The sequence below is a fragment of the Mastomys coucha genome, unplaced genomic scaffold (genome assembly GCF_008632895.1).
Source record: "Mastomys coucha isolate ucsf_1 unplaced genomic scaffold, UCSF_Mcou_1 pScaffold7, whole genome shotgun sequence".
Taxonomy (NCBI): domain Eukaryota; kingdom Metazoa; phylum Chordata; class Mammalia; order Rodentia; family Muridae; genus Mastomys; species Mastomys coucha.
This window is the reverse complement of record NW_022196913.1, coordinates 73670921-73698511: the sequence shown is the minus strand read 5'-3', so window position 1 is coordinate 73698511 and position 27591 is coordinate 73670921. Positions and strand designations below refer to the sequence as shown.

The 27591-nt window shown below is 42.4% G+C and overlaps 1 protein-coding gene across 1 annotated transcript in view; it reads left to right on the top strand.

The window, feature by feature from the left end:
• Nipal2 (NIPA like domain containing 2) overlaps positions 1-27591 on the top strand; it is a 99646-nt gene extending 72055 nt beyond the window's left edge. Inside the window, exons 5-11 of the mRNA XM_031358225.1 lie at positions 1038-1159; positions 9019-9115; positions 17288-17423; positions 19200-19288; positions 23434-23497; positions 24671-24765; positions 26937-27591. Of these exons, the coding sequence (XP_031214085.1) occupies positions 1038-1159; positions 9019-9115; positions 17288-17423; positions 19200-19288; positions 23434-23497; positions 24671-24765; positions 26937-27049 (716 nt within the window). The 3' untranslated portion in view covers positions 27050-27591. The remainder of the gene's footprint in view (positions 1-1037; positions 1160-9018; positions 9116-17287; positions 17424-19199; positions 19289-23433; positions 23498-24670; positions 24766-26936) is intronic.

Genomic DNA, 27591 nt, shown 5'->3' with positions numbered 1-27591 from the left:
AGATAAATTGAAATCATGTAACTTTTCTCATCATAATGCAATAAAAGTTTAAAAAAAAAAAGAAAAAGAAAAAGGTATTTTTCAACTGTAGTTCCTGAAAAGAGGTATAGGCTGATTTTAGTACTTCACATAAAGGCTCGCCCTCCCTTCTACCCCTGCTGCTCCTCCTGTGCACACACCATGGTTCTGAGTAATGCTAAAATCATGACCAGATAATAATTAAGTTTATGATGTGATCTATCTTTACTAAGCTAACCTGGGATTCTAGAACCTAGCAAAGTATTGGGACTGTGCAGTGAGGAGGTCTCCCTCACCACATATTTACTTCTGGAAGGACTGCCATCAGTGACAGCAGTTAAAGTGCCTGTTGCTGAGTTTCAAAGTTTAGATGACCCAAGCTCACAGGCTCCAGGAAGAGTGAGCAGAGAGCTGGCCATCATGAGGGGGACTTCCCCACCGTCTAGTCTCGGCACATCCATCTACTAGAGAAGGACCTCGGTCTCTGTAGATCCGCTGTGTACGTCATGGTGTGGAAACAGTCTGACTGTGCCCTCACCTCTCCATATGTGCATGTTCTGATCTTCTCTGTCTTTGGGAAAACTTCTCTAAAGAAAATAGGATTCACCTGAAACAACAGAGAAAGTGTGAAGTTATGTCATGTTCTGTCTATGCCCTGGATTTTATTCTCCTTTAAGGATGTGCTGCTCTTTAGGGACAGTTTGGTGGCTTGTGTTTTAAAGGGACCACTTGAGGCTAGGAGAGCCGGGGACAGCCTGCATTTTAACACATAACATATACTTCTAGGTGAGGCTTATATCAAGAGAAGTTTTAAGGTTCCCATGCTGTGAATGCAAACCTGTAATCACAGTACTTAGGAGTCAGGAGGAGTTGTGAGTTCAAGGCCGGCCTACATTACAGAATGAGTTCCAAATCAGCTAAGACTACATAGCAAGACCTTGTCCCAACTGGAAAAAGGAAAAAGGAAAAACTTTAATTGCTTTTTAAATTTTGGCTTGTCTTTTCTTTTTTATTTGAAGGTATGACACTAGCATTTGCAGGAACATATTTATTGGTGAATTTTGCTCCAAATATCACCCAGGCTATCTCAGCAAGAACAGTACAGTATTACTTTGTTGGCTGGCAGTTCCTGATCTATGTGGTAAGAGTTTTAAATATTTTACTGTTTCTAAAGTATATTTATCTGGACTATTGGTAGCTACAGTGTTAGAAAACCCATTTAACCCTTTCTTTTCAACACAGTGATTTACTAAAGTGTAAGTGTACATGATCAGTACTGAAGGATGTAAGATACTAAGTCACTGTTGAAGCATCCTCCCAAGAAGTCCTCACTGAGGTCAAAGCAATAGCAGTGGTGCAGTTCCAAGGGATGTGAGGAAAGAAAGGGGGAGGGTGGGAGGGAGGGAGGGAGGATGCAAGAGAGGGAGGGAGGGAAAAGTAGTTAATTTCTGTGTTTTTTAAGTATTCATTTAGTACACAGTATTAACTAATTGTCCTGTAGCCTTCCAAGACACCCAGTTTCTAGCTCTTTCTCTTTTCTCATTACATCAAGCACATCTCTCTTCATATACTGCTGAGAAAGAGCAGAGGGAGGGAGGGAGAAAATGGGGAGAGGGAGAGGCAGAGGAGAGAGAGAAGGAGGGGAGAGGGAGAGAGGAGAGGGAAGGGGAGGGGGAGGGGGAGGGGAGAGGGATAATTCATGAACTTGGTGCAGTGTCTACTTCATGCCTGTTTGAAATGCCTCTCTTCAATGCCTCTCTTCAATGCCTCTCTTGGTATATTTTACATTTCTTTCCCTCTCTGAATAATCCATCCATCTCAGGCTCTTTGTGAGCATCTCCTCCTCTGTCAACTGCCTGTGTCCTCTTATAAAATATATGCTACCAATTGGTTTTCTATTGCTTTGATAAACACCAGGACCAAAAGCAAGCGGGGAGGAAAGGGTTACTTGGCTTACAGTTTATAGTACCTGACAAGGAGACTAGGCAAGAGTTCAAATCAGGAACCTTGGATAGGAAATGAAGAGGGAATGTGGAGGAACAGAGGAGCACTGCTTACTGGCTTGCTTACCGTTTGCTCTCAATTTACTTTTTACACAATGCAGATCACTGCCCAGGGGTGCAACTGCCACACTGGCCTGAGTCACTCATATCAGTCATTAATTAAGAAAATGCCTCCACAGACATGCCCCTAGGGCAATCTGATGGATAACTCTTCAATTGAGGTTCCCTCCCACACAACTCTAGTTTGTATCAAGTTGATTTAAAAACAAGCAAGCAAGCAAACACCTACCAGCACAGAGGCCATTGTTCACACAGCACCCTCCTTGCTGTGCATACCCACCTCTCCTTCCCAGGCCTCCTGACTCCTCTGCATTCACTCCCTGTTTATTCGTTACTTATCACTTCATGAATGTTCCATAGCTTCCTCAAATGCAAATATCAGAATCTGAACCCTTCTTTTCTGTGTCAGTCTGCCATATTGGAAACCTGAGCTACACCTGACGCCTCTCACAGCTCTGTTCTCCACTCTCCATCCTTGCATGTTATAAAGTCTCTTGCTCTTGACCCCTCTTTTATTTTCCCATTGCCTTTGCATTAATCTGAGCTGGCATCATCTATTTCTAAGACCATGCCAGCAGAGCCTTAAGAAACACAGTCTCCCCTGCGGATCCTCAGCAATACCTCATCATAGCTGCAGGCACCATCACCACAGCTGCAGGCATCACCACAGCTGCAGGGACCATCACCACAGCCACAGGCATCACCACAGCTGCAGGCACCATCACCACAGCTGCAGGCACCATCACCACAGCTGCAAGCATCACCACAGCTGCAGGCATCACCACAGCTGCAGGCACCATCACCACAGCCACAGGCATCACCACAGCTGCAGGCACCATCACCACAGCTGCAGGCATCACCACAGCTGCAGGCACCATCACCACAGCTGCAGGCATCACCACAGCTGCAGGCATCATCCCTCCAGCTGAAGGCATCACCACAGCTGCAGGCATCATCCCTCCAGCTGAAGGCATCACCACAGCTGCAGGCATCATCCCTCCAGCTGCATGACTACCTGGTACCATTGTGCCTGTGGTTCCTCTGACAAGAAAGTGCTCTGCCTCCTCTGACCTATAACCTCTCCAGCTCCCTACAAACTTACCCTCATGGATGCGATTCTAATGCAGCCTCTTCCTTGGAAATATTACAAAGCTAGTTTCTCCATTCCCTATACTTTTTACAGGTCACATTGTGGCTTAATTATCTATTTGTCTGTCCTCTATTCCAGCAATACTCTGTCAGAGGAGGGTTTTGGTTCTTCAGTCAGACAGCCTATCACTCGACATCCTACCTAAAGGAACACGTGTTTCTGATCTGTTGATAGTCATGGTTTCATTCTCGTGGACTGCATTTCCACCCTGTCACTTCCCAGTGCCTCTGTAGCCCCTGCCCTTGCCTTACTTCTGGGCATGGGGCTTCCCAACTCAAGTTGGCCTTCCCAGGGCCTTCATAGTCTATGCCTTCACTCTGCCCCATTTGTTTTCCTATGTATCCATCACCATGGTCATTTAACTACCACAGCTTTCGTCAATCAGCTCTAAACACTAGAAGGAGCTTTAATCTCTGATTTACTTCTGTTCCTTGCACTTTATTGAATATGTCATGGTAGTGCAGGCTTGAAATCCAACCAACACATTACAACTTTTTGCCTACAGGCAAAACAAATGCTTCATTCAGTAACAAAAGAGTGACATAGCCTGTGAGCAGAAAATTAATAGCCTGAGTTAGATCCTCTGGAGATTAAAGATGGATCAAGCCTTCTTTCCTGGAATAAACCTCATGGTTTAATGATGACATATCTTGTTTTGTTTTTAATACCAGAGAAAACATCTGAAGCAGACAAACCTGACTTTATAAATGTTTGCTTTTCTTTTTTTCTTTTTTCTTCATGGTACTGGAGATTGAAACCAGAGTAAGTACACACTGTAGGCAATTTACTACTATTGAGGTGCAGCCTCGCCCACAAACCATGTATTAAGCCTGTTGATAGACAAAAATACTCTAATTTTTTTTTCTTTTTCAGTTTTTCAAGACAGGGTTTCTCTGTGTAGTCCTGGCTGTCCTGGAACTCACTCTGTAGACCAGGCTGGCCTCGAACTCAGAACTCTGCCTGCCTCTGCCTCCCCAAGTGCTGGGATTAAAGGCATGCGCCACCACCTGGCTAATACTCTAAATTTAATTACATTTTGCTGTTTTCTAAAGCTAACTCTTTAATATTTTTAATCTTTGAGACTTGTGTACATGTATACAGTTGACTACAGCTCCCTGTCCTCCCCAACTCCTCCTAGCTACACTCTCATCCCAACCCTCACAGCTAAATGGCCTCAAGCTAGCTCGTACAGTCAATTATTTACTTGCTCATGCAACGTACTATAGAGTAGAGTAGAGTAGAGTAGAGTAGAGTATATAGTACATATCATACCCTGGGTAATAGAGAGGAATTCTTATAGATAAAACTTTATAATCCTAGAAAAGACATCTACTTCCAAAAGCCATAATATATTAATGAAGTCTATTTCAAAAATTCCACGCAGAAAAGTTTAACTGCTTCCAGGTATTTATAAGATAGTATAAAATAATTATTTAATAATAGTTACAATTGAGCAGCATTTTTATTATTAGGGGACTTTTATACTAGTTTAGAATCTAATCTATTTTGTAACTTCATCTCTAAGAACTATATAGGAGTGATCTGCTCTATGCTAACACTTTTGAGCTGAATTTTGGGTTAAATATGTTGAATTTCTTAATAATCAATGTTCAGTTTTCAGATGTGGTAGATTAGATGGGGTTTTATTGTGTTTGGTGTTTTGTTTTTACAAAGGTCATAATTTACATTAAGGCTACTTTTTGAGCTAGGTGTGGTGGCACATAAGTATAATCAAAACTCTTGGGAAGCCTAGGCAGAAGGATCACAGGTTCAGGGCCATGCTGGGATACATAGCAAGATCCTAGCTCAACACTACCCCAAAGGACTAATCTGCCTAATGATTAATGAATGACTAACAAGTTGTTCATATGTCTCTGTATAAATATACAAAGTATAAATACAGCAACAGAATTGCTTTTCAGGACTGATCAGAATCACAAATCAAGTTAATAAAAATATTCAAAAGTCTTAATCAGTTATGCACTCTCCACCAAGGAATTGTAAAGTCACACAGACCATCTCAGCTCCCACTTATGTGTTTCCATGGACCATGGGTGCCTGTGTTATGTCCAGTTCTCTGTGGAAGCAGATGCCTTGTCACAAGGCCTGGAGCCTACCACCTGCTTGGTGCCCTTGTGCAGGAAAGAGATTTAAGAAGTCTGGTGTCACTGACCAGGAGAGAAGGACACGCTCTCGGCTCAACCACTGGCCCAGCTTTTCCAGGCTTCTCTGCCATAGAGGAGTAGTTCTCTTCAGCAAAACCTGTCAAAAGTCGGGGCAAAATGAGGCCTCAAGCTCAGAGTAATTTGTAAAGCTACAGAGCCCGTTCCCTGAGGAATCTGCCGTGTGCATAAGTGAGCTAACAGCTAGCGTCCTTAAAGAGGGAGGGGTTTGCTCTTCTTAGTCCCTATGTCCTGCTTGGCCAAGGAACTTTAGAGCCATCCTTGAGCAATCCACCTGTTAACATGTTCTTTGCAGCCTTCCCTAAGTAAAACCCTAAGCCTCGGTTGCATCATACGCTTTGGCAGGCTTGGTGGTAGCTGTTTTGCCCACCCAGACTTTCCAATAAACTCAAATTGAAACCTCTGTTCTGAACATAAAATCCTTTACATGGTAATCTACACAGTGCTCATTTTCTTTCCTCAAAGCAGCAGCAGCATGGGCCAAACCTATCATTTGGAGTAAATGTGTGCCCCAATGCTGGTTATTAAGTCTGCAGTCTGACAAAGTCGATTGAACGCCCACCATCTGGTGCTGTGAACCCAGAGGAAGAAAACTGTATTTCTATTAAACAACTCTTGCGTGAGATCCCTTTGCTTTGTTGTCTAAATGGAAGCAACACTGTTCCTGCAGCAGGACATGGACAGTGGACTGCTCTGACAGCAGGCAAGGCCTGCGCACAGCTCTGGTCTCATTCTATGCTTCACCTGTGCAGCAGTCCTAGGTGTAGGCACGTTGCCTTCTTTACCTCCCAGAAGAAACCGAGGCATAGGGAGAGATATGATAGCTTGGCCAAAGTCAATGAGTACAAATTCAGAGAGTCAGAACTCCAAGCAAGGCTGCCTTTCTCTGGAGGGCACACTCGAACATGCCACTGAACTGCCTATGCTGGATCAGTATAGCTGACTACCGAGGGTCAAATCTATCCAGAGAACTTTGACAGAGCATATTTCTGTTAGACAAAGAAAGAAAAAGGGTGGGGCTAGAAAGATGGCTCAGTGAATATAAGCACATACTGTTTTTGCAAAGGACTTCAGTTCTTAGCACCCACATCAGGTGATTAAACAACCGCCTGTAATTGCTTCTCCAAGATATCCACCCTCCCCTTCTGACTTCCATGGGCACTCACACTCAAGTACAAACATATACATGTATAAGCATGCACCCACATGCACACACAAACACACACATGTACATGCACACACCAATGCACACACATGTACATACATGCCAATGTGTACACATACACACATGTATACAACGTGTGCACACAGAAACACACACATGGGGGGGCTGGTGAGATGGCTCAGCGAGTAAGATCACTGACTGCTCTTCCGGAGGTCCTGAGTTCAAATCTCAGAAACCACATGGTGGCTCACAACCATCCATAATGAGATCTGACGCCCTCTTCTGGTGTGTCTAGACACAGCTACAGTGTACTTACATATAATAAATAAGTCTTTAAAAAAAAAAAGAAAGAAACACACACGTATATACACACCACACACAAAGAGGAAATACACTCAGTCTCAAATTGGTGAAATTCGCCTGTTTTGACACATCATCTCCCATACTACCACTGACTCCTTTACAACCAAAATGGGATAACTAGTACCATAAAATTCTAGTTAGATTCAAGAGCCAGTTAAGAAACTCCTGAGTTCCAAGTGAAGTGATACACACCTTTAATCATGGCACTGTGGAGGCAGTGGCAGGTGGATCTCTGTGAGTTTAAGGCCAGCCTGGTCTACATAGTAAGTTCTAGGCCAGGCTATCCAGGGTTATATAGAGAGACATCGTCTCAAAAAACAGGCAGGAGGGAGAGGAGAAAGGACAGAGAATGAGAGGAAAGAAAATAAAAGAAAAAAGAAATGAAACAAAATTCTGAAACCAAATTTATCTTGAAGACGATTCCCGGGAGAGGATTTCAGGAATCAAAACCTGAATCAGTTTTCTATGAATTCCATGATAATTTGCCACATACTCAGCAGCTTTAAACAATAGAAATGTATTGCCACATTACTTGCCAGGGCCTCCAGCAAGGAAGCTGTCACTTCCCAGCTCCTGCAGGTCCTCAGCAGTGCTTGGCTCAGGCTTGCCCAGTCAGGGCTTCTTCTCGAATCATCCAGGGTCACCTCCCAGTTCAGGCCCATAGCCTTAACCATAGCTGTAAAACCCCAGTGCCAATGCCACAATGTAAACAGATATTCTGAGTGTTTAGAACCTGGGCCCCTGGCTGGGCCGCATTACTCAACGTGCTTGGAGGTGGGATCCCAAAGATCAGAAATTCAGCCCTTGTGTGCAACATTCTGGGCAAAGCACAGAGCTGTGTGAGAATAGCAAAGAACTAGAGGGAGTGTTGGAAGAGGGAATGGGGAGAGAGCAAGGAAGAGCAGGAAAGAACAGGGGCCATGATTGTTGGCACAGAATGGCCCATATGTAAGCTAAACATTGTCACCCGGGAGAAATGTGGTTTTTAATCTACAAAGGATAGAAAGCCACAAGAAACCTAAGCAAAAAAGAAAAAAAAAAAAAGAAAAAAAAATGGCTGGATATAATTTATATTTTCACTCTCTGAATCAATTTAGATGAATCTCATACATATTTGTTTCTTTTCTTTTGTTTTTCCTTGAGTCTGATTTACTTATTTCTCTTAACATAATATGATTTCTACCCATTTTTCTGCATGTTCTTTAGAGGTAAATAAGTTCCTCTGGGCTGCTCTTTTAGTGGGGCTTTATTGCTGTGAAGAGGCAACATGACCATGGAAAGTGTTATAAAAGAAAACATTTAAATAGAGCTAGCTTACAGTTTCAGAGGTTTAATCCATGGTGGCACTCAGGCAGACATGATGCTGGAGAAAGGTGCTGAAAATTTTACAGTCCCAATCCACAGGCAGCAGAAGGAGACTGTGTGCCACACTAGGCCTGGCTTCAGTGTAGAAGACCCCAATCCTGCCTCCAAAGTGATACTCCCCCTCTAACAAGGCCACTACACTCTATGGCATTCAAACACACTAACCTAGGGGGCCATTCCTGTTCAAACCACCACAGCTGCCCCAAATGGTAGAGGTTTGGAAAGGTAAGGATAGTCAGACAAAATGGAAGACGACTGCAGCCATGCAAGGAGGCTGGCAGAGGGTAAAGGAAGAGGGAGCTGGGAGCCTCTGCAGTGGGGCGTGGCTACAGGAGGATTGCCCAATTTAGCACAGCATGTCTGCTCAGCACACACAGGGCAGGGGGGGCGTGGCTACAGGAGGATTGCCCAACTTAACACAGCATGTTGGCTCAGCACACACAGGGACAGGAAACAGTTGGAGAAATGAGACTGGAGTGGCAGGGAGCCAGGCCCAGAGAGCTGGGCTTGGCATCACTGGTGGGTAGGTGGTATTCAAGGGCTTTGGGTGACTGAGGGTCCTGACACTGCCCTGCATTTATAGTCGGCCCTGGGAACCTCCGCCACCCCAACCCTCATGAGAACCACGGTACATCCAAACCTGTACTTGGGGCATCTTGTAGATTATATGGAGAAATTTACTCTTTTTTTTTTAATCTTTTTAATTTTTAGATTTTAGAAATCCTAATTTTCTGCATCCTTCTGTATTTCCATAAAAGAAAAGGAATGAAGCACATTGTGATCCTGCTCACCCTGGTGGCACTCCTTGGTAAGGGCCTGCTGTGTGTTCTATGTCAGAGGGAGGATGGAAGGAAAACACCATGTGGACATGCTAGCCCTTTCTCACTGTTTCTGTTTTCTAACTCTGACTCTCAAAAAGAGAGTCTAAATTACGCAAAGTGTACTTTGCACATCACTTCTCGATTTGTACATATTTATTTCTTTTAAAAATATATTCAAGTTTTTTGTCTGTCGGTATTTTTTTTCTCCCAGAGAATTTGAAGATTTTTTTTTTTTAAGAGAGCCAACTGAAAATATTAAAAGGAACTAATGAATTTAGTTTGGGTACGAACTTGCTTAACAAGATCTATCCTGTTTACATTTTTAAACCTAAATATGGCTAAATGGAAGCATAAGGACTAACAGCATGAGTCTCTTAAACACTGGCTCCTTCGTCCTTGGTTACATTTTGTCCCAGCATCTCCTGGCAGAACTAGAATCTGAAGCTTAGATAACAACTGTGTTTAATGTTTTCCTTTTCCCCTCTTCTCACACCTCTCTTGACCTTTCTCACATGCTTATACCAACACAGGAGAGCTCCCTGCACATTCTGAGTAGTTTTCTTTTAATACTTTATTTAGAACTCTCCTTTGCCATAAGATGCCCAGACTTGATTGCACTGACACTGTCAGACAACCTGTGCCTCGCCACCACGATGGCCGACTTCTCCCCTTCCCACCTCATCCCTAGCCCTCTCCTTGGGGGTGGAGGATTTGTGTTTAGGACAGTTGCTTTTGGAAACAAGTACACCCTGTACAAAACACAACCAGGAAGGGTTTTGGTGATCAGAAAAAACAGATGGGGGACCTTGTATTTGTTTCTTTTCAAACTACCAGGCAGGGAGACTAAAAGCAAACCTAACAGAATTAAGATCATATATATCAACTCTGAACATAAGTGTTTTTAGCATTTTTTATAAGTTTTGAAGAAGAAAGATTTTCAAATTGGGCTTTAGAGAAACTCTCAAATTAGTCTTCAAAATGGCTCTGAATTGGATTCAGTCCATGTGCATGGGTACAGACAGCTCTGTGTGAGTTACTGAAATTGCCACGCATACGCCTGCTTCCTTCCAGTGCCCCCTCCTTCCTGGGTGTCTACACCTACCATGGTTAGCACTCAGTACTGAAGCAGGGATCTCCCTTAGGACCATCTCCCTCTGTGATCCGCCTGCAGATATGAAATGCTTTGAACATGTACACATATATCTTTACCTAGAACTGGGTAACTTATGCCTGGAGTAGAAGAATGCAGGTATCATGGTTTACTAAGTTAAAAACGTGGCAGGAAATAATAAATGTGGCAAGCAAGAGTATTCTGATAAAATGACATATAGTTTAGCTGAGTGTGATGTGCACATCTTTAATCTTAGCTCTCAGGAGGCAGAGGCAGGTGGATCTCAGTGAGTCCAAAGCCAGCTTGGTGTACATAATGAGTTCCAGAACAGCCAGAAGTACACAGTGAAACCATATTCAAAAAAAAGTCTAGTTAAAAGGTGTATCATATCTAATATGCTATGGGGAAATCTCTGAAATCTACATTAATAGAGAGGTAAGAGGGGGAGGAGGAGACTTGTCTCTGCTCATGGAAGATAAAGAGAAATAAGAATGTTTTTAAAAGGCTTGAAGTAGACAGTCCAATAATTGAACCCTTATCTCCCTTATCCCTGAGAACCCCTTCTTTCTTCTGGTGGATGTTGTTTACAAATTATAATAGATTCTATAATTGGTCCTTGATAAATTGCAGAAAGTTGAATAGTACAAATCGCATTCCCAGCAAAATAAAAAGCAGAAAATAATTACAAAGCTAGCTACTTATAGAAGCCTCCACCTGTAAGAATTAACAGTGCTGCAGTGCAAGCACCAAGTGCAAACACAGCTTCAGCTGCAGCACAGAGATCAAGATCATTGCGAAAATACTCAATAGTAAAGCCCAACGGTTGATATTGTGATCACATAAAATTATTGCTTTAAAATGTAGATCAGCTACAGCCAGCTCAAGAAGTAGTTAAAAAAAAAAAGAGGAAAGCAGTAAAACTTGTAATAAAAAAGAAAGAAGCAGTTGATTAAAATAAAGGCAAATTTTAATGAAATAGAAAACATAAAAATAACAGACTAGGAATAAACCTAGGAAGCAGATCTTCAAATACAACAAATAAAATTCTTCTTAGGAAACACACCACAAACATTAAAAAATACATGGGAGAGGTAAATGGGAGGAAATACAGATAGACATATGAATGTATATTTAGTAGAGCATAAACAAATACCTTAGTTTTTCTCTATTTAATACTTAATTTCTTTTGTTAAGTGCATGCAATGCTATTTTTCAATGGTACTGCAATAAGCTAGAAGAATAAATAAAAAGAAAGTATTAGATACTTATCTCAATGTATATTGAAAGGCACCTTAAAGTTTAATATTTATTCCTGCTTTAAAGAACTGGAGAGTGGGGCGGTGGTGGCGCACGCCTTTAATCCCAGCACTTGGGAGGCAGAGGCAGGTGGATTTCTGAGTTTGAGGCCAGCCTGGTCTACAGAGTGAGTTCCAGGACAGCCAGGGCTACATGGAGAAACCCTGTCTCAAAAAAAAAAAAAAAAAAAAAAAACAAACAAACAAACAAACAAACAAAAAAAAACTGGGCAGTGAAATACCAAAAGTTTTTTTCATTAAAGTGGGGACTGAGAAAAAGAAAGCCACCTGTGCATGTCTTAGTGTCTGGGCATTCTACAGTCATCACTAGTGACTTCCTCAAGAAAACAAAATAGTTATGAAAGTCATGGGCAGATCTGAAATCTTTAAGTGTTGTATAAAGTGGAAAAATAGCACATACTGTACTTCCCTGAAGTGCAAGGGAGCACACGAAGCACACAAAGGACTGGACAGATGGCCCAGGGCTTAAGAGCACTAAGCTGCTCTTCCAGAAGACCTGGATTGGAGTCCTAGCACCATGGTGGCCCACAACCATCTATAACTCCATTTTTGAGGGAATTCTTCTGGTCTTATTAGGCATCGGTCATGTAAGTGGTACACAGACATACATGCATACAAAATATCTATATACAGAAAATTAACAAAACTAGAAAGCAGAATGAGGCGAAGTTGGAGATGAATGAGAGAGAGCTGAAGTGTGTGGGTAGTTCTGTCTTCACTATACTTCAGATATAGGGCAGGGGAGTCAGGAGTTCAAGGCCACACTCAGCTTGAGCTTGAGCCAGCCTGAACAATGTAAGACCCTATCTCAAAAATTTTTGTTTAAGAAAAGGAGAAATGAAAAGGAGAGAGAAAAGGGAGGAAGAGAAGGGAAGAGGAAATAAGAGGGCTTCCAGTGAGTATCTGTCTTTGCCTATACCAGGTAATATAATTTCTATACACACACACAAACATACAGAGATGAGAGAGAGACAGACACACAGACACACAGACACAGAGACACAACTTTCTGAAAAAAAATTCCTTTTATTGAAAATATTTTTTCTCATATAATAATCCCAATTATGGTTTCCTCTCCATCTCCTCCTCCCAGTTCTTCCTCACCCCTCCTCCCTTATAGATCCACTCTCTTTCTGTCTCTCATTAGAAAATAAACAGACTTCTAAGGATTAATGATAAAATAAAGTAACGCAAAAGTTAACACATTGAAATTAGAAAAAAATAAACAGAAGGAAAAGAGCTCAAGAGTAAGCACAAGAGAGACCCACTCATTGGCACACTCAAGGAACCCCATAAAATACTAAACCAGAAGCCATAACATACAGGGAAAGGGCCTGGTGCAGGCCAACGTCGGCCCTCTGCATGCTTCCTCAGTCTTTGTGAGTTCGTATATGTGTTGACCATGTTGATTTACAGGGCCTTGCTTTTGTGGTGTCCTCCATCCTCCCCCTCCCCAGCCCCCATATCTTACACTCTCTGGCTCCTCTTTCACAGGGTTCTCTGAGCCCTGAGGAGAGGGATTTGATAGAGAGACATCTTGTTTAGGGCTGAGCGGTGCAAGGTCTCTCAGTCTCTGCATAATGTCTAGTTGAGGGTCTCTGTATTTGTTCCCATCTATCAATCACTGGAGGAAGCTTCTCTGATGATGACTGAGTAAGACACTGACCCATGAATAGGGTAGAATGTCCTTAGGAGTCATTTTTATTGCTAACTTTATTTTAGACCAGTAGCATTTGGCTTTTCCCTAGGTCCGTGGCCTATCTATTCTCAGGTTCTTATTTACCCAAGCAGTGTTGAGTATGGATTCCATCTCTTGAAATAGGCCTTAAATCAAATCAGATATTGGTTAGTTACTCCCACAAGCTTTGTGCCACCATTGCCCTACCATGTCTCACAAGCTGACACCATTATAGATCAAAGAGCTGGTGGCTGGCTTAGCGACTGTGCTTTTTTTGGTGGTGTGCAGAGGACTTTCCTGTACCAAAGATGCTAGAACACAGAGGCAAAAGCTCTGTCCAGACACCAGCTCAACTTCTCTGTGTTCAGTAAGTTGCGTGGGTATTGTCTTCAGCAATGGGGCCTTGCCATAACTTGTAAAGAGCAAACAACATATAGTCTTGGTAACAGCCTGGGTTGTTTGGGGATTCCCATGGGACCCCTTTGACCAGCAACTCAATTACATGTAATCTAATCTGAGGACTGGAAACCTCATTGGTGACAAGAAATGACATCTGTCTCCCCCACTACTTGGTGATTTCATTTAGATTATCTTCATATACATATATCTTTTAGAAAGCTTCTATTATATTAGGTTTCCATACTACCTCAAGTATCCCTAATTTTAGATACTTTAATTATAAATTTACACCATATAACTAGAGTTATGGGGTAAGGGAGCACTAGGATTTTTGAACACTGTTATAATGATCACATCAAGACAGTAAACATAACCATCACGCCAAACGCTGACATGTGTGTGTGTGTGTGTGTGTGTTGAGATCATTTAAATTTTATTTTCATAGCAATTTTTGAATGTCAATTAAATCTCAGGATAAGTCTAATGGTTTTTGTTATTTTGATGTGGTTTAGGATTGAGTTCTGTTGCACAATGTTGTCAATGACAATCTGTGACCTCATTTCTTTAAAATAAAATCAGAAGTCTCTATGCACAGTCCTCTCAAGGATCAGAATGCTGGGGAATCCAGAAACATTGCCTTATTTTTATCACACTTTAGTTGTCAAAGCAAAATTAACAACTGGAATATTGATGGCTTTGATCAGGAGGTATTAATCTAGTATGTAGTCACCCAGGAATCCCTATGAGTTAAAGAACTAATGTTAAACTGAGTGCCAGATATCAAACACTGGAATGAGCAGGATGCTAGGAAAATGTGTGGCACAATGAAAGGAGTGTGTGTTTGTGGCTGGTGATTAAGAAAGTAGAGAAAGTAGAAAGACAACAATAAAAACGTACATTGTGATGACTGGCACGATGACAGGTGACTCCAGTCTCTAGAAGGCTGTTTGCAAGGCCGATTCAGAAGCCTTCGCACAGCTGTCAACACAGTGAGTCCCCTTCAGGTGATTTCCCACAGAAATAGGCAGAATGATGGGCAGATTTATGTTCAAGAAAATTCTCTGCAGCCTCATTTTAATGGTAAGAGAAAAAAATGATTCGGTCTAAATATCCAAAATAGGAAATTGTCAAAATAAATTATACACCTCATACAAAGGCATTCTTGACAGCCAATAAAAGGCTTTAGAATACTTCGTGGCACAGAAAATACTTAATGGTGATGGAAAATGGGCTCCTAAGTGGTGTAAATGGTATGAGTCACATGTTGTGATCCATTCTTCCTTGGAAAAGGTAAGGTAATGATGTGCCCAAATGTTAAGAAATGACTTGAGGGTGAGTGTTAAGATGACAGTTGATTTTTTTCTCCTTTCCAAGCTGGTTTGCATTTTATAATCTTTTAAATAAACATCTGTACTTTTATAGATATTTGTAATTTAAATTTTAGTATACTCCCAGTGTCATAAATCACAATTGATAGTATCTTAATGTTTCCCAGCCATCTTTCCTTGCACACATAGGTCTCTAATGTACATTACATTGATACTGTGTCACGATTTTGAATTTCAACCTATTCTTATCAGTAACCCTCCCCAGCCCCAAAACCATAGCAAAACCAAGTATAGTACTGAGCACCAGGAAATTTGAAGAGTTACAGAAATAGCAGCTATCCATACCTCCCAATGGGATCAATTACAGAAGCTGGCAGGCTTTTAGCAGCTTTCTAGAGAATTTTAATTTTGTTTGTTTCTTCTTCCTCCTCCTCCTTCTCCTCTTCCTCCTTCTCTTCCTCCTCTCCTTCCTTCTCCTCTTCCTCCTCTTCTTCTAAATGGAATAGTGTGTTCAATTTTTTTTTAACTAATTACCCTGTGAGACCTGGCTGTCCAGACCTCAAGGCTCTAGGCACACAGGCTGCAGTTTCATTCAGTGTTTCAGGAGGAATTCCAAGTCCCTGAACAGATGAACAACAAACTTAACCACCAAGTGACATACAGATCTCTACAAAGCTTAGAATCTGTACATCAGCTATGATCTGAATGCTGTCATAATCCATCTGATATGACATCTGACATCTATAAACAGATCAGGCAAAGACTTCCAGATGGAGTGCTCTGAACTTTAAGACCTCTCTGCTCAGATTGGCGATTCATTTAGAATTTATCTCATATCTCCTCCGATAATTATGACTTTTAGTTGAAAGAAAATGCCTAGTTTGGAAGTGTGCCCTAGTACTCTTCCAATTATAGGTTATCTTCAGAATTAGAAAAATAAAATTATGGAGGTTCTTTGCCTATTTTTAAGCTATTCTTTATATATTTTATATGATCTTTTTAAAAGCAAATAAGGAAAACATTCTGATCTACTATGACTATGTAAGCCAACAGTAATACAGAAGTACTCTTTCATGTCACCTTTTGGCTTATAATTGTTTGATTTCATATAAAATTTACTTGTGAATTTTCTTTTTTTTTTATGTGCAGTGTGTCTGTGTGTGTTCATGCATGTGCCTTGCTCCTGTGAGTGTGTTAGGCAGACTGAGGCTGACTTTGAAAAGTCTTCCTCAACTGCTTCTCCACCTTTTTGAGACAGTCTCACTGAACTTGAACTGTTTCAGCTCGGCTGGCTGGCCAGGAAGCCCCAGGACCCACTGTCTACCCCACCCCAGCCCTAGCAGTGTGATGACAGGTACACACTCAGATCCTATGTTCACACAGCAAGCGTTTCACCTGCCGAGCCATCTCCCCAGCCCCTACTTGAGAACTTTCTATGGGTTTCAGCTAAAGTATGAAATTATCTGCAACTTAATTTCAAAGGACCTGAGACCAATAGAAAGCACTGGATGCCTATAGAAATGTGAGAAGAAATGCACACTGGTCTGACAGCCCACACCCTAATCTGTCTTTCTTAATTGTCCTATGAAAGTCTGTTCCCACCAGAGTTCCTCCTCAGCACAGAAAATCAGTAGCTGTGGCTATGTGGGTGTCATAGTTATGGCTCAGTTTGAGAAATGAATATCGGTTCTGGTCCTGGTCCTCTTGATTATCTTTTTCAGAAAGAAAAGAGCAGGGCCTAAGCATTACTGACAATGTCCCAGCATAACCCTCAGCAAATTCAGGGTACTCAGGAAGTCGTTCCATGTCCTGTCTCCTCGTCTGTTTAGCTTTGAACTTTTCCCTGTCTTTTGTCACTTTCCCTTGAAGGCTGCATTAGCACTCTGACCTCCTGCTTGCCTTCATTTGCTTATGCCTTTCCCACCCACTAGTGATGACCGATGACCGTCTCCATGGTATCCTTCCACAGGCAGGGCTTGAAGTGAGCACCTTGCTCCAGGAAAAGAAGGCACCAGGTCCCGTAGCAAACCTAGCAGAACCCCGTGTGTGTGCGTGTGTGTGTGTGTGTGTGTGTGTGTGTGTGTGTGTGTGTGTGCGCGCGTGTGTATGTGCATGTGTGTGTGTGTGCATATGTGTGTGTGCATGTGTGTGTATGTGCGTGTGTGCATGTGTGTTCTTGTGTGTGTGTGTGTGTGTGTGTGTGTCCCTGTACCCTCACAAACATTGTTCTGAAACCCTAACTGGCACATTTGTTACTCCAGCAAGTAAACTTAAGATATATATCTGTGTCTGTCTCATGCGTATTTCATTGTGTTTTTATCTTCTAGCCTCATTGACTGTGATTTCTGTGAAAGCTGTCTCAGGCATGATCACTCTTTCCATGACGGGTAAAATGCAACTAACTTACGCCATCTTCTACATCATGCTTGTCATCATGATAGCCTCTTGTGTTTTCCAAGTCAAGTAAGTCAGTGTCTATAAATTCCATGGCCTTTCAGACTTCCTGGGCTTCGCTGGCTTAGAAAATAACTGAACTGAAATACAATGGGTCTCTCAAGCTGAAGCACAACCAGCTCGTCCAGGCCCAGCATTGCTTTCTTCTTCCGTCCAGGCATTAGCTTGTACTGAGTGCCGCCTGTGCCTTCTACGGTCTAAGTCAGCGGCGATCCCGCTAAGTGTGCTTGATGCTTCCCTGATGCTCTCCTGCTTGTAATTAACACCCATCGCACACAGGTTGTCATTAGCAATAAATCAAAGGGGCAGGTCCACATCCACAGTTTCACTCTAAATATAGAAATGCATGAACCCATACCTCCATCTCTTAGCTCATGCTCATTAATTGCCTAGAGATGGACAAAACCAGACGTTTGGCCTGGAGGAAAACCCTTCCCCCGGAACTTTGTATCTTTGGCCAGAGTTTCCTTCATACCCATGGGATTTCAGAATGATTGTTTCATGTTTCTCTTGGGTCCTAATACTGGTGACATGAAACCTTTTTAATTCCTGTCCCCATCTCCATCTGTTTCAGTCACTCTCCCTACGTGCACGTTGTGATTGAACTTCTGCCTGCTAGGCTCTTAAGAGTTAGCCACAGAGTTCACCCCGAAACGCTATGCAGAAGCATCACCCCTGTGCCCAGAAGGAAGCCAGAGCTCAAGCTGCTAATGGGGGAGGCGGGGCTGGTCCTACAGATGGCAGCAATCTCTAAGTCCTGTGGGTTGTGAGTCCTGGATCATTTCCTAAGACTGAGCATGTTTATCATACTTGAATATTGCTATTCCACCGCTTCTGCCTTCGGAATCAGTGGTACCGCAACAGCACCTGTGGGATTTAGTTATTAGTCTCATTTTCATCTTACCACACTTCATGAATTTAAAGGCAGACACAGCCAAGAGAAGACTGCATCCTGTCAATCTTATTTAACTCTCTCCACCATCACAAAGTGAAAGTGTAGTCCTCTACCTTGATTCCCATTAAAATTACCTGAGGAGGTTTGTTTAGACAAGTATATGCACACACACACACACACACACACCTGCACATACACACACACACACACACACACACACACACACACACACACACACTAGCTTTATCCACAACCCCCCTTTTTTTTTTCAGTTACTCTACACATCTGTAGCTCCTTGCTGGAGAGTGATTGAGTCACTTGCCCTACCTAACAGCAGTGATTTTGAAACCTCCCAGGTGATGCCCATGTCTCTGCTGGAGCTGTATCAAGGCACAGCCAGTGTGAGGACGTGAGTTCCTGATGGTGGCTGCAGCCCCCACATGTGCTCTGCAGCTGGAGCACTGAGGATTGCTTTTGAAATGTTAAACATTCTTTTGCTTCTCCATCTCCTTTCTTGGCACGTGGCATGTTAGTGGATAGCTATATGTTCCCAGATATGATATTTAACAGGTTCTAGGATCTATCTTAATGAATCAACCCCAGTGTGATACTGGTCCAGCAGCTTGAATCACTTCCAGCTCAAACTTCTGTGGCCTTAGAATATGATTAATTGCTTTTCATTGTTACTGTTGTTGGTTTAAACAGACCATAAAAGCTGACATCTGATCTCATGCATCAGATGTGTCTAAGCTATGACTGCTGACTGGAGTGCCCTCTCACTACACTGTCCCTTTGTAGTTGTAGCTGCAGAGCATACATTTCTTGAAGTTATTGTTAGCCATTGCTGAGCACTGCTAACCCGGAGCTTTGATAAATGCCATCTTCCATAGATTCCTGAATCAAGCCACAGAACTCTACACAATGACCACAGTGGTGCCAGTCAACCATGTTTTCTTTACAACCAGCGCTATCATCGCAGGTGAGTCCTGGCTTTCTACATCCCACCACAAACACATGATTCTCTCAGAGTCAAAGAGGGGAATGGGAAGCTTTAGGAGCCCATGTCCCTAACCATGTCTCCAGCCAGCATCTGACTTCTTCCATACTCCTCTCCTTTGTGTGAATGCTCCCTGGTGTTCTCTGCTTCCTGAGGCAGCTCACTGCTGTTTGGGGATGACTCTCACTAAATGTTCTAATGACATTGGACCTCAAATGAGTTTCCTTATGAGTTCAAGATATTCACTGTGTTCTGCTTTCTCGGGTCTTCTGCTTGCAGCTCCTTCTATTCAAAGTGACTGAAGTCTTGCCTCCAGGACAAACCCCCCCTAATTCTCTAAACTCATTCCTCTGTGCCCTCATCACTGTAGTGAAAGAATGGGGTCCCTGCCCTAGTTTACACTGCAGGGAAGGCATGACAAACTTGCACATTTGCTATTTCCTCTCTTAAAGCTCTTGTATTTTAATGAATACTTTTTACATTGCAGAGATAATAATGTTACAAAATACAAACTTAAAATTTGGTCCAAATCAAAATACAATAGATTCAACTAAATCATTTATAAGTTTGATAACGATAGATCCTGGCTCAGTAGCTTATTGATGTATTTTCCATTTTCTCATTGGGCTACTGATATACAGTCAACCTCCTGCCTCTGCATCCCCAGTGCTGGGATCACAGATGTGTACCACCAGGCCCAGCCTAGTGAACAGCTTCTTGAAATAATTCATACAACCTCTTGTTCCACCCAAAAAAATTGATCCTTGAAGAAATGCTTTAAGAAAAGATTATATCCCAAGCCATCTATCTTTTTTTTAGTGTCTAGTGCTTTCTGGGGACAGTCAATGAGAAAATACTTTATGTTGGTACATCCTAGAATTATCTGAAAATTAAAATAAAACAAAAAGTTACAGGCATGACATACAGTTTAATAATCAATATACAGAAAAATATAAAAAATAATGTAGCTCCCTGAACAGAAAGTTTTTCAGCTAATAGGGCTGAATATAATGCTCAGGACATCGAGCAAATGACGGTTAGGAGTGCTGGAACTTTCTGGAAATGATAGCGTTCATCTGATGTTGCATGTAGAACAGCAGTAAAGCCTTCCACTGGCCATCTCCTCCCCACAACACAAGCTATAGCTTAAAGCTGCCGTGACACAATTTCCTTCCCACTGAGTTAGTACGCGTGTGGCTGTATTGCAGCAGCTAGCAAGGACAAGGCTGCATGGTCACAGGCACCCTCGTGGGCCTGAGGAGGGAGGGCCACTCTCCGAGAACTAAATTTCATTGAATTTATCAAGGACCTTTAAAAAGTTTCTACTCTGCTCTTACAAGTCAACAGCAAAACCACAAGTGATCTGTTTTTAAAATGGGCAAAGAACCTAAGTGGTTCTGCAAAGAAAATATATAATTGCCAACAAACAATTGAAAATGTTCAACGTCAGTAATCATCAAGTAAATAAAATGAGATGCCTCTTCATTCCATTAGGATAATGGCTATTTGGGGCTTGTTTTTTTTTGTTGTTGTTGTTTGTTTTTGTTTTTGTTGGGGGGACAGTGTCTTTCTGTGTAATCCTGGCTGGCCTAGAAATCACTTTGTAGACCAGGTTGGCCTAGAAATCACTATGTGGACCAGGTTGGCCTCAAACTGACAGAGATCTGCCTGCCTCTGCCTCTCTGCCTCTCTGCCTCTCTGCCTCTCTGCCTCTCTGCCTCTCTGCCTCTGCCTCTCTGACTCTCTGACTCTCTGACTCTCTGCCTCTGCCTCTCTGCCTCTGCCTCTCTGACTCTCTGCCTCTCTGCCTCTGCCTCTCTGACTCTCTGCCTCTCTGCCTCTCTGACTCTCTGCCTCTCTGACTCTCTGCCTCTCTGCCTCTACCTCTGCCTCTGCCTCCTGAGTAGTGAGATTAATGGAATATGCCATCATGCTCAACCAAAGATTTATTTGTTGATGTGTTTGTCTGCATACACATCTACATACCAGAAGAAGGAATCAGATCCAATGAGACTACAGTTATAGACTGTTGCAAGCAGCTATCTGGGTGCTTGGAATTGAACTCAGGGCCTCTAGAAGAGCAGCCAATGCTCTTAACTGCAGAGCAATCTCTCCAACCCTAGGGTGGCCACTATGAAAAACAAACAAAAAAACCCAAGTATCAGCAAGGATATAAGACATTAGTCCTGCACCATTGGTAAATGGTATAAATGAAAATATATAACGATATACAGTATACAGTTATTAAAAATTTTGTAAATTATTGTACAGCCCAGCAGTTCTACCCCTGTGCATGTACCCCCAAAATGAACAAAAATTTGTAGCATTGATCATAGTAGCCAAAAGAGAAAAGCAATCCCAGGATCCATTGACAGACAAGTGGACAGAAAATGTGTGATGAGTGCATATGATAGAATACTACTCACCCCTGAAAAGGAAAAAGACTCTGCCACTTGCCCTAGTGTTGATGAAACAAGAGGACATTACTTTACTAAGAGAATCAAGCCAATCACAGAAAGAAAAATAGTGAGCTCATCTACTTGAGTCAAATTCAAAGAAACAGAAAGAAAAACATGGTGATTACCAGAGATAGAAAGAATTGAAATGTTTGATCAAAATATAGCTTCAAGCTTTTAAAATGAAAGAGTCATCAGATAGGATGGCAAATGTTACAATATGTATATTCTAATGTAGTTTTAAAATAAAAATAAAAAGTCTCTGCTCTCTAAAACAGAAGTTCTACTTCCAGAAACCCATTCTGATGACACAAAAGTTTCATAACCCTGGGGGAGGTGTGCACCAAGATGCTCAGTACTGCTTGATTGAAGAGTAGAGGTACAGCTTACAAGCCCGTAGAGAAATTAACATTAGGGTGCATTGGCCTAGATTAACAAAAACCTTAACATGACTACAGAGAGGTCCGGTACAGGACAGGGAGTGCTTGGGAAATACTCATCCGTGTGAAACTATCCAGCAGAACGGTGTGGCGGCTCATTCTGTAAGTGGAGAGACCATGCTGAGACTGGCCAGCCTCTCCTAAGAGCAGGGCTCACCCTGCTCACCATGATGTCCCAGCAGCACCCCTTAAAAGACAGCAAGTTTTCTCTGCCCAACTAGCAAAACTAACACCCCTCCTGCATGCATACAGCTAGTTTAAATTATCCATGATTTAAAGATTTTCTACTTAATAAAAGTTCTGCACAGTGTTCGGGACTTTAAATGAAGGAATCGTTGGGACTAATAGAGAAGAGAAGCTCATCAAAGCACCTGATAGATACCCCTCCCCCGCCCCCATGACCTACAGGAGAAAAGCAGAGGAAGGAAGGAAATAGCTCCATGGAGAAAAATGGAGCTAGGGCAACACCAAGTTGCCAGAGATTTTTCTAGTGCCCATTGGGGCCTCTGGCCAGGCTTACAGAACACAGGGCACAGCCACAGGGAGCAGGGCCTGCAGCCTGGGGGAGAGCTGCCATGCCAGTGGTCTCCTGATCCACTCAGACTCTCAGGGCAAGTTTACTAACTCCTGATAGGAAACACTCACTGGAGATTTGCTCTCTTGCAAGTTCCACAGAGAAAACCTGGACTGGAAAAGGCATTTCTGTTTACAGTTGTGGTAATACAGCTCAGGCAGTAAAGTGCTTCCCATGCGAGCTGTCTGTGATCCCAGAGCTCACTAGCTAGCCAGCCTAGCCAAATGAGAGAGCCTATCCATAAAACCAAGGTGGTAGACAGTTCATAAGAACATAAAACCAAGGTGGTAGACAGTTCATGAGAAAAGAGCCTGAGCTTGTGCTCTGGCCTCTACACACACAGAGATGCATGTGCACACATGTGTCTATGCATGCACACACAAATACATGCATAAACAAAAATGAAATCTCTCCTTACAAAAATACGTAGATTTTATAACACTGATGATTATATTAAGCCTATAAGCCCATGTAACTTAACTTTTGAGTAACTTAAAATGTAAAAATATCATATAGAGTCTTTAGATTAAAATACTGAATGTGCATTTTAGGGAAAGCACACATAAAAAGTATGGACAATATTTTTTAAAAATTATGTGTTGCTATTATAAATTCCCTTGCCCTAAAATTAACTTTGACCTCTGATCTTTTATATAGGTATCATATTTTACCAGGAATTCCTTGGTGCTGCTTTTCTCACTGTATTTATATATCTTTTTGGGTGAGTACATGTCTCAGAGGTAAGGTATGTGAAGGCCTATTAGCTTTGTATAGCTAAGTATAGAAAATATAGCTATAGCTGAAAATATTTCTATAGCTGAAGTATAGAAAACTGGAGCATACTAGAAGAAACATAGTTTTCAACTTACCACGCTGCACAACTGTGCCCTTGGCTTGGGAGCTCTGTATCCCTGTGGGAATTTGAAACATTGAGGATTTTCAGTTCCAGCCAAAATCATGATAAATCCATGGATCTATGCAGTTATTCCATAGCCTTCTAGTACTATATCAGGCCCACCTCTCCCAATCCATGGATCTGTGCAGTTATTCCATAGCCTTCTAGTACTATATCAGGCCCACCGCTCCCTTGGCAATCTTAGGTTACATCTCTATTTGAGAAACATGGATACCTTTTGGTTCACCCAAAATAAAAGGCCAAGCCTGTGGTAGATCCCTAGTTTAGGATTCAATAGCTTTGGGTTGGTACCTGCCCTTTCTGTCTTAAAGCATCCATTTAGGCCTCTTCTAGAGACTTGGTGGATATCACTGCTAACATTGCTGGCAAACAAAGCTAAACCTCAATGATGTACTGCCAATCAATAGCTGCTTCCATTGGCTCCAAGTACACCCATTAATGCTTAGCTGCTTCTCGATCTGCTATTCAGCATGACCATTGTTATGCAAACTGGAGTCTAGTCTATTTTCAACATAGGAAACCATCTATCTTAAAAATTCAATTTCATAAGACATCTGGGCGCGGCCAAACTTCTGGGGTCTGGAAACTATGACTGCTCTTATGGCCAAGGACAATGAGATTTCTTAGAAAATTAAAGAATAGCTTGTTTTGCACTCATATTGCATGCCAGTAATGGGTCTGGGCATGCATGGATAGAAAACGAGACCTAATGTCTACCCAAAGGGTTTAGAGCCTGAATTAGCCTCCAGATGGTGAAAACCTGGGGTAGAGAGTTATTGGGAACTGCCCAGCTCTTGGTTCTGGGTATAACTATTTCTGGCTGCAAGAATTACAACTAGTTTGAAGCAGTTTACCATAAGAAATGGTATATACAAAACTGGTGGAATTTATGTCATCATGTGGAAGTTAGAGCTCAACTATTTAATATCACGAGCTGTTTCAGTATTCCTGTGTCCTTTATTAATGTGTTTCTTACAGGTGCTTTCTGTCATTCCTTGGAGTATTTTTAGTGACAAGAAATAGAGAAAAGGAACATCTACAACAGTCTTTTGTTGACTTTGGGAGCATTCCTGGTAAGAAAAAGATTTGTATTTTTTCTCTAATGTATACTAGATTATCCTTGGGCCTGAGATGGCTCAGTGGGTAAAAGTGCCTGCCACCAAGCCTGATGACATGAGTTTGTTCCCTGGGATACACATGGTAGAAAGAGATAACCAACTTCCCTCAGTATTCTCACCTCTATGCATGCGTACATACACACACAAATACATGTACATTTTTAAATACAAAAAAAGGTATCCTTAAAAATTAATCATTGTTGAGACTGAAAGAAAAACCATCTAGAGACTATCACACCTGGAGATCCATCCCATATACAGTCACCAAACCCGGATGCTATTGTGAATGCTGGGAAGTGCTCACTGAGGGAAGTCTGATATGGCTGTCTCCTGAGAGGCTCTGCCAGAGCCAGACAAATATAGAGGCCGATGCTCATAGCCAACCATTGGACTGAGCACAGGGTCCCAGATGGAGGAGTTGGAGAAGGGACTGAAGGAGCTGGGGAGGTTTGCAGCCCCATGTGAGGAGTAACAGTGTCAACTAGTCAGATCCCTGGAGTTCCCAGGGATTGGACCACCAACCAAAGAGTACACATAGAGGGACCCATGGCTCCGGCCACATATGTGGCAGAGGATGGCCTTATTGGACATCAATGAGAGTAGAGGCCCTTGGGCCTGAGATTATTTGATGACCCAGTGTGCCAGGGAGTGGAATATAGGAGTGGGTGGGTGGGTAGAGGACCACCCTCATAGAGGCAGGGGGAGGGGAGATGGATAGGGGCTTTCCAAAGGTGAGACCTGGAAAGGGGAAGACATTTGAAATGTAAATAAAGAAAATATCTAGTTTTAAAAAAAGAGTAATTAGCCAACACCAAAAACAGAAAGAAATTAATCATTGGCAGCATTATTTTGGGTGTTAACATAAAAACATGATTTTTACCTCAAGAAGTTTAGTGATAAAGCTCTGGGAGATGTAGTGTTGGCAGCCTATCTAGGCAACTGTTGAAGAAATGACCAGGCTTCTTTGGTGTGGATCACCTGGTAGATCTCTTCATTGGGTTTCCTTAAAGTGTCAGTGGACATGGATGCATGGGGAATGGCAGATGCCCAACTCCTACAGACCCTTTGATAGGAAGTCCAGGGACTGAGCATCCCTCCCGAGGAAGGCTCAGGCAACTGTTCTTGCAGACTGGGTCAATGGGTATCATCTTCCCAGTGCTCATTTCCACTGAGAAACAACTCATCTTGGGTGTGTAAAGTACACAACAGAAGCAAAGTCAGCCTAAGCTTCCTGTTCCAACACCACCCAGCCACTCAGCCCCAGCTCTGCGGGGAGTCGAGGGCATCTACAAGTGGCTGTGTAATAGAAGATAGTTCTGCCCACCATTCTGTTAGCATCGTGCTTTTAAAACAAGAATCATTTCTATAAGATTGATGAATGGAGGCCGTGTTTGCTATTCTTTGCCATGAGTGTTACCTCATCAACACACAGTGACAGAACAAACATTTGTAACAAGTTTTAAGCTTGCTTAAAACTGCTTTTGGGGTAGGGGGAAGAAATAAAAATGCTGGAAAATAAAATGATTTTTTGTTTGGTTTTAAACTATTTTCCACTTCACAAAGCCTCGTGTATAGGACCAGCAATGGCATTTAAAGCTCCTGGTCCATAATGTTTTCCTGTGCTGTTGGGTGGGCATGGGGAAAGAAAAAACACCAATGTCTGAAGATGAGTGACTAAGTTATATGGCTCTCCTGATTGTTCCAACCTGTGCTGTGCCCAGTACAGGGTGGGCAGACATCATGCGGATGAGCATGGGACCATGTGACAGGTGCTATGATGGCATGGGACCACGTGACAGGTGCTACGATGTCATGGGACCACATGACAGGTGCTATGATGTCATGGGACCACATGACAGGTGCTATGATGGCATGGGACCACATGACAGGTGCTATGATGGCATGGGACCACATGACAGGTGCTATGATGGCATGGGACCACATGACAGGTGCTATGGGATTTTTGTGGGCCTTTCTTCCTTGACATTTTTTATCTTTTTCATTGAAAGGATAAGCACATAATATTCTTTTAGAGGCATAAAATGTGGCCAGAACTGAAGAGAAATTATTAGAACATTTTTATCTTTAAGAGCTCAAAAGGTCTTTTATGATTATTATCTCCACAGGGAAACAAATGTTGGACAAAATACAGCCAGATTCAAATGGCTTATCCTATGGAACCTTGCCTGATGGAGGTGACTCAACAAGGGGCCAACGTGGAGAGAAGAAAGAAGCCTAGGTTGCCAAGAGGGATGGCTGTTGGCCTGCTATTCAACACCACCTTTTAAAGGATTGCACATGTTCATTCTGTGTCAGCAGCTATTTCACGCTGACATGTGCATGCATTCGATTCACTTCTCTCCCCCACTGTGGACAATCAGGGCCTTCCTAATCTCTAACAGTCTAATGCTTTCATGGAATGTAACTGCGAGTGCTCCCCACACCCTGCATCTCTCCCTAGCGATCATCTAGCTGTATCTTAATGAGAGCCTGGCTGCAGGAGCAAAAATGTCACACAAAAATGTGCACTCGAGATCTGGCCATAGAAGGCAGAGGTTGCTTCTCCATGTGGCTTGCAGAATCTGCTTGTTGGCTTCAAAAACACCCTCTCATGCTACAACCTTAGTCTTTTAAAGGAAGATTCGATGTGCTTGTTCTCGGGCGCCTTCTATAAACCTCTCTTAAGGAAATCACACCTTTTTCCCTGTTGTATGGCAAGTCACCATCTCAGCCAATTCTGTTAAAATCTTCCTTTGAAAATAAAAGGGCCTCATTACAAAA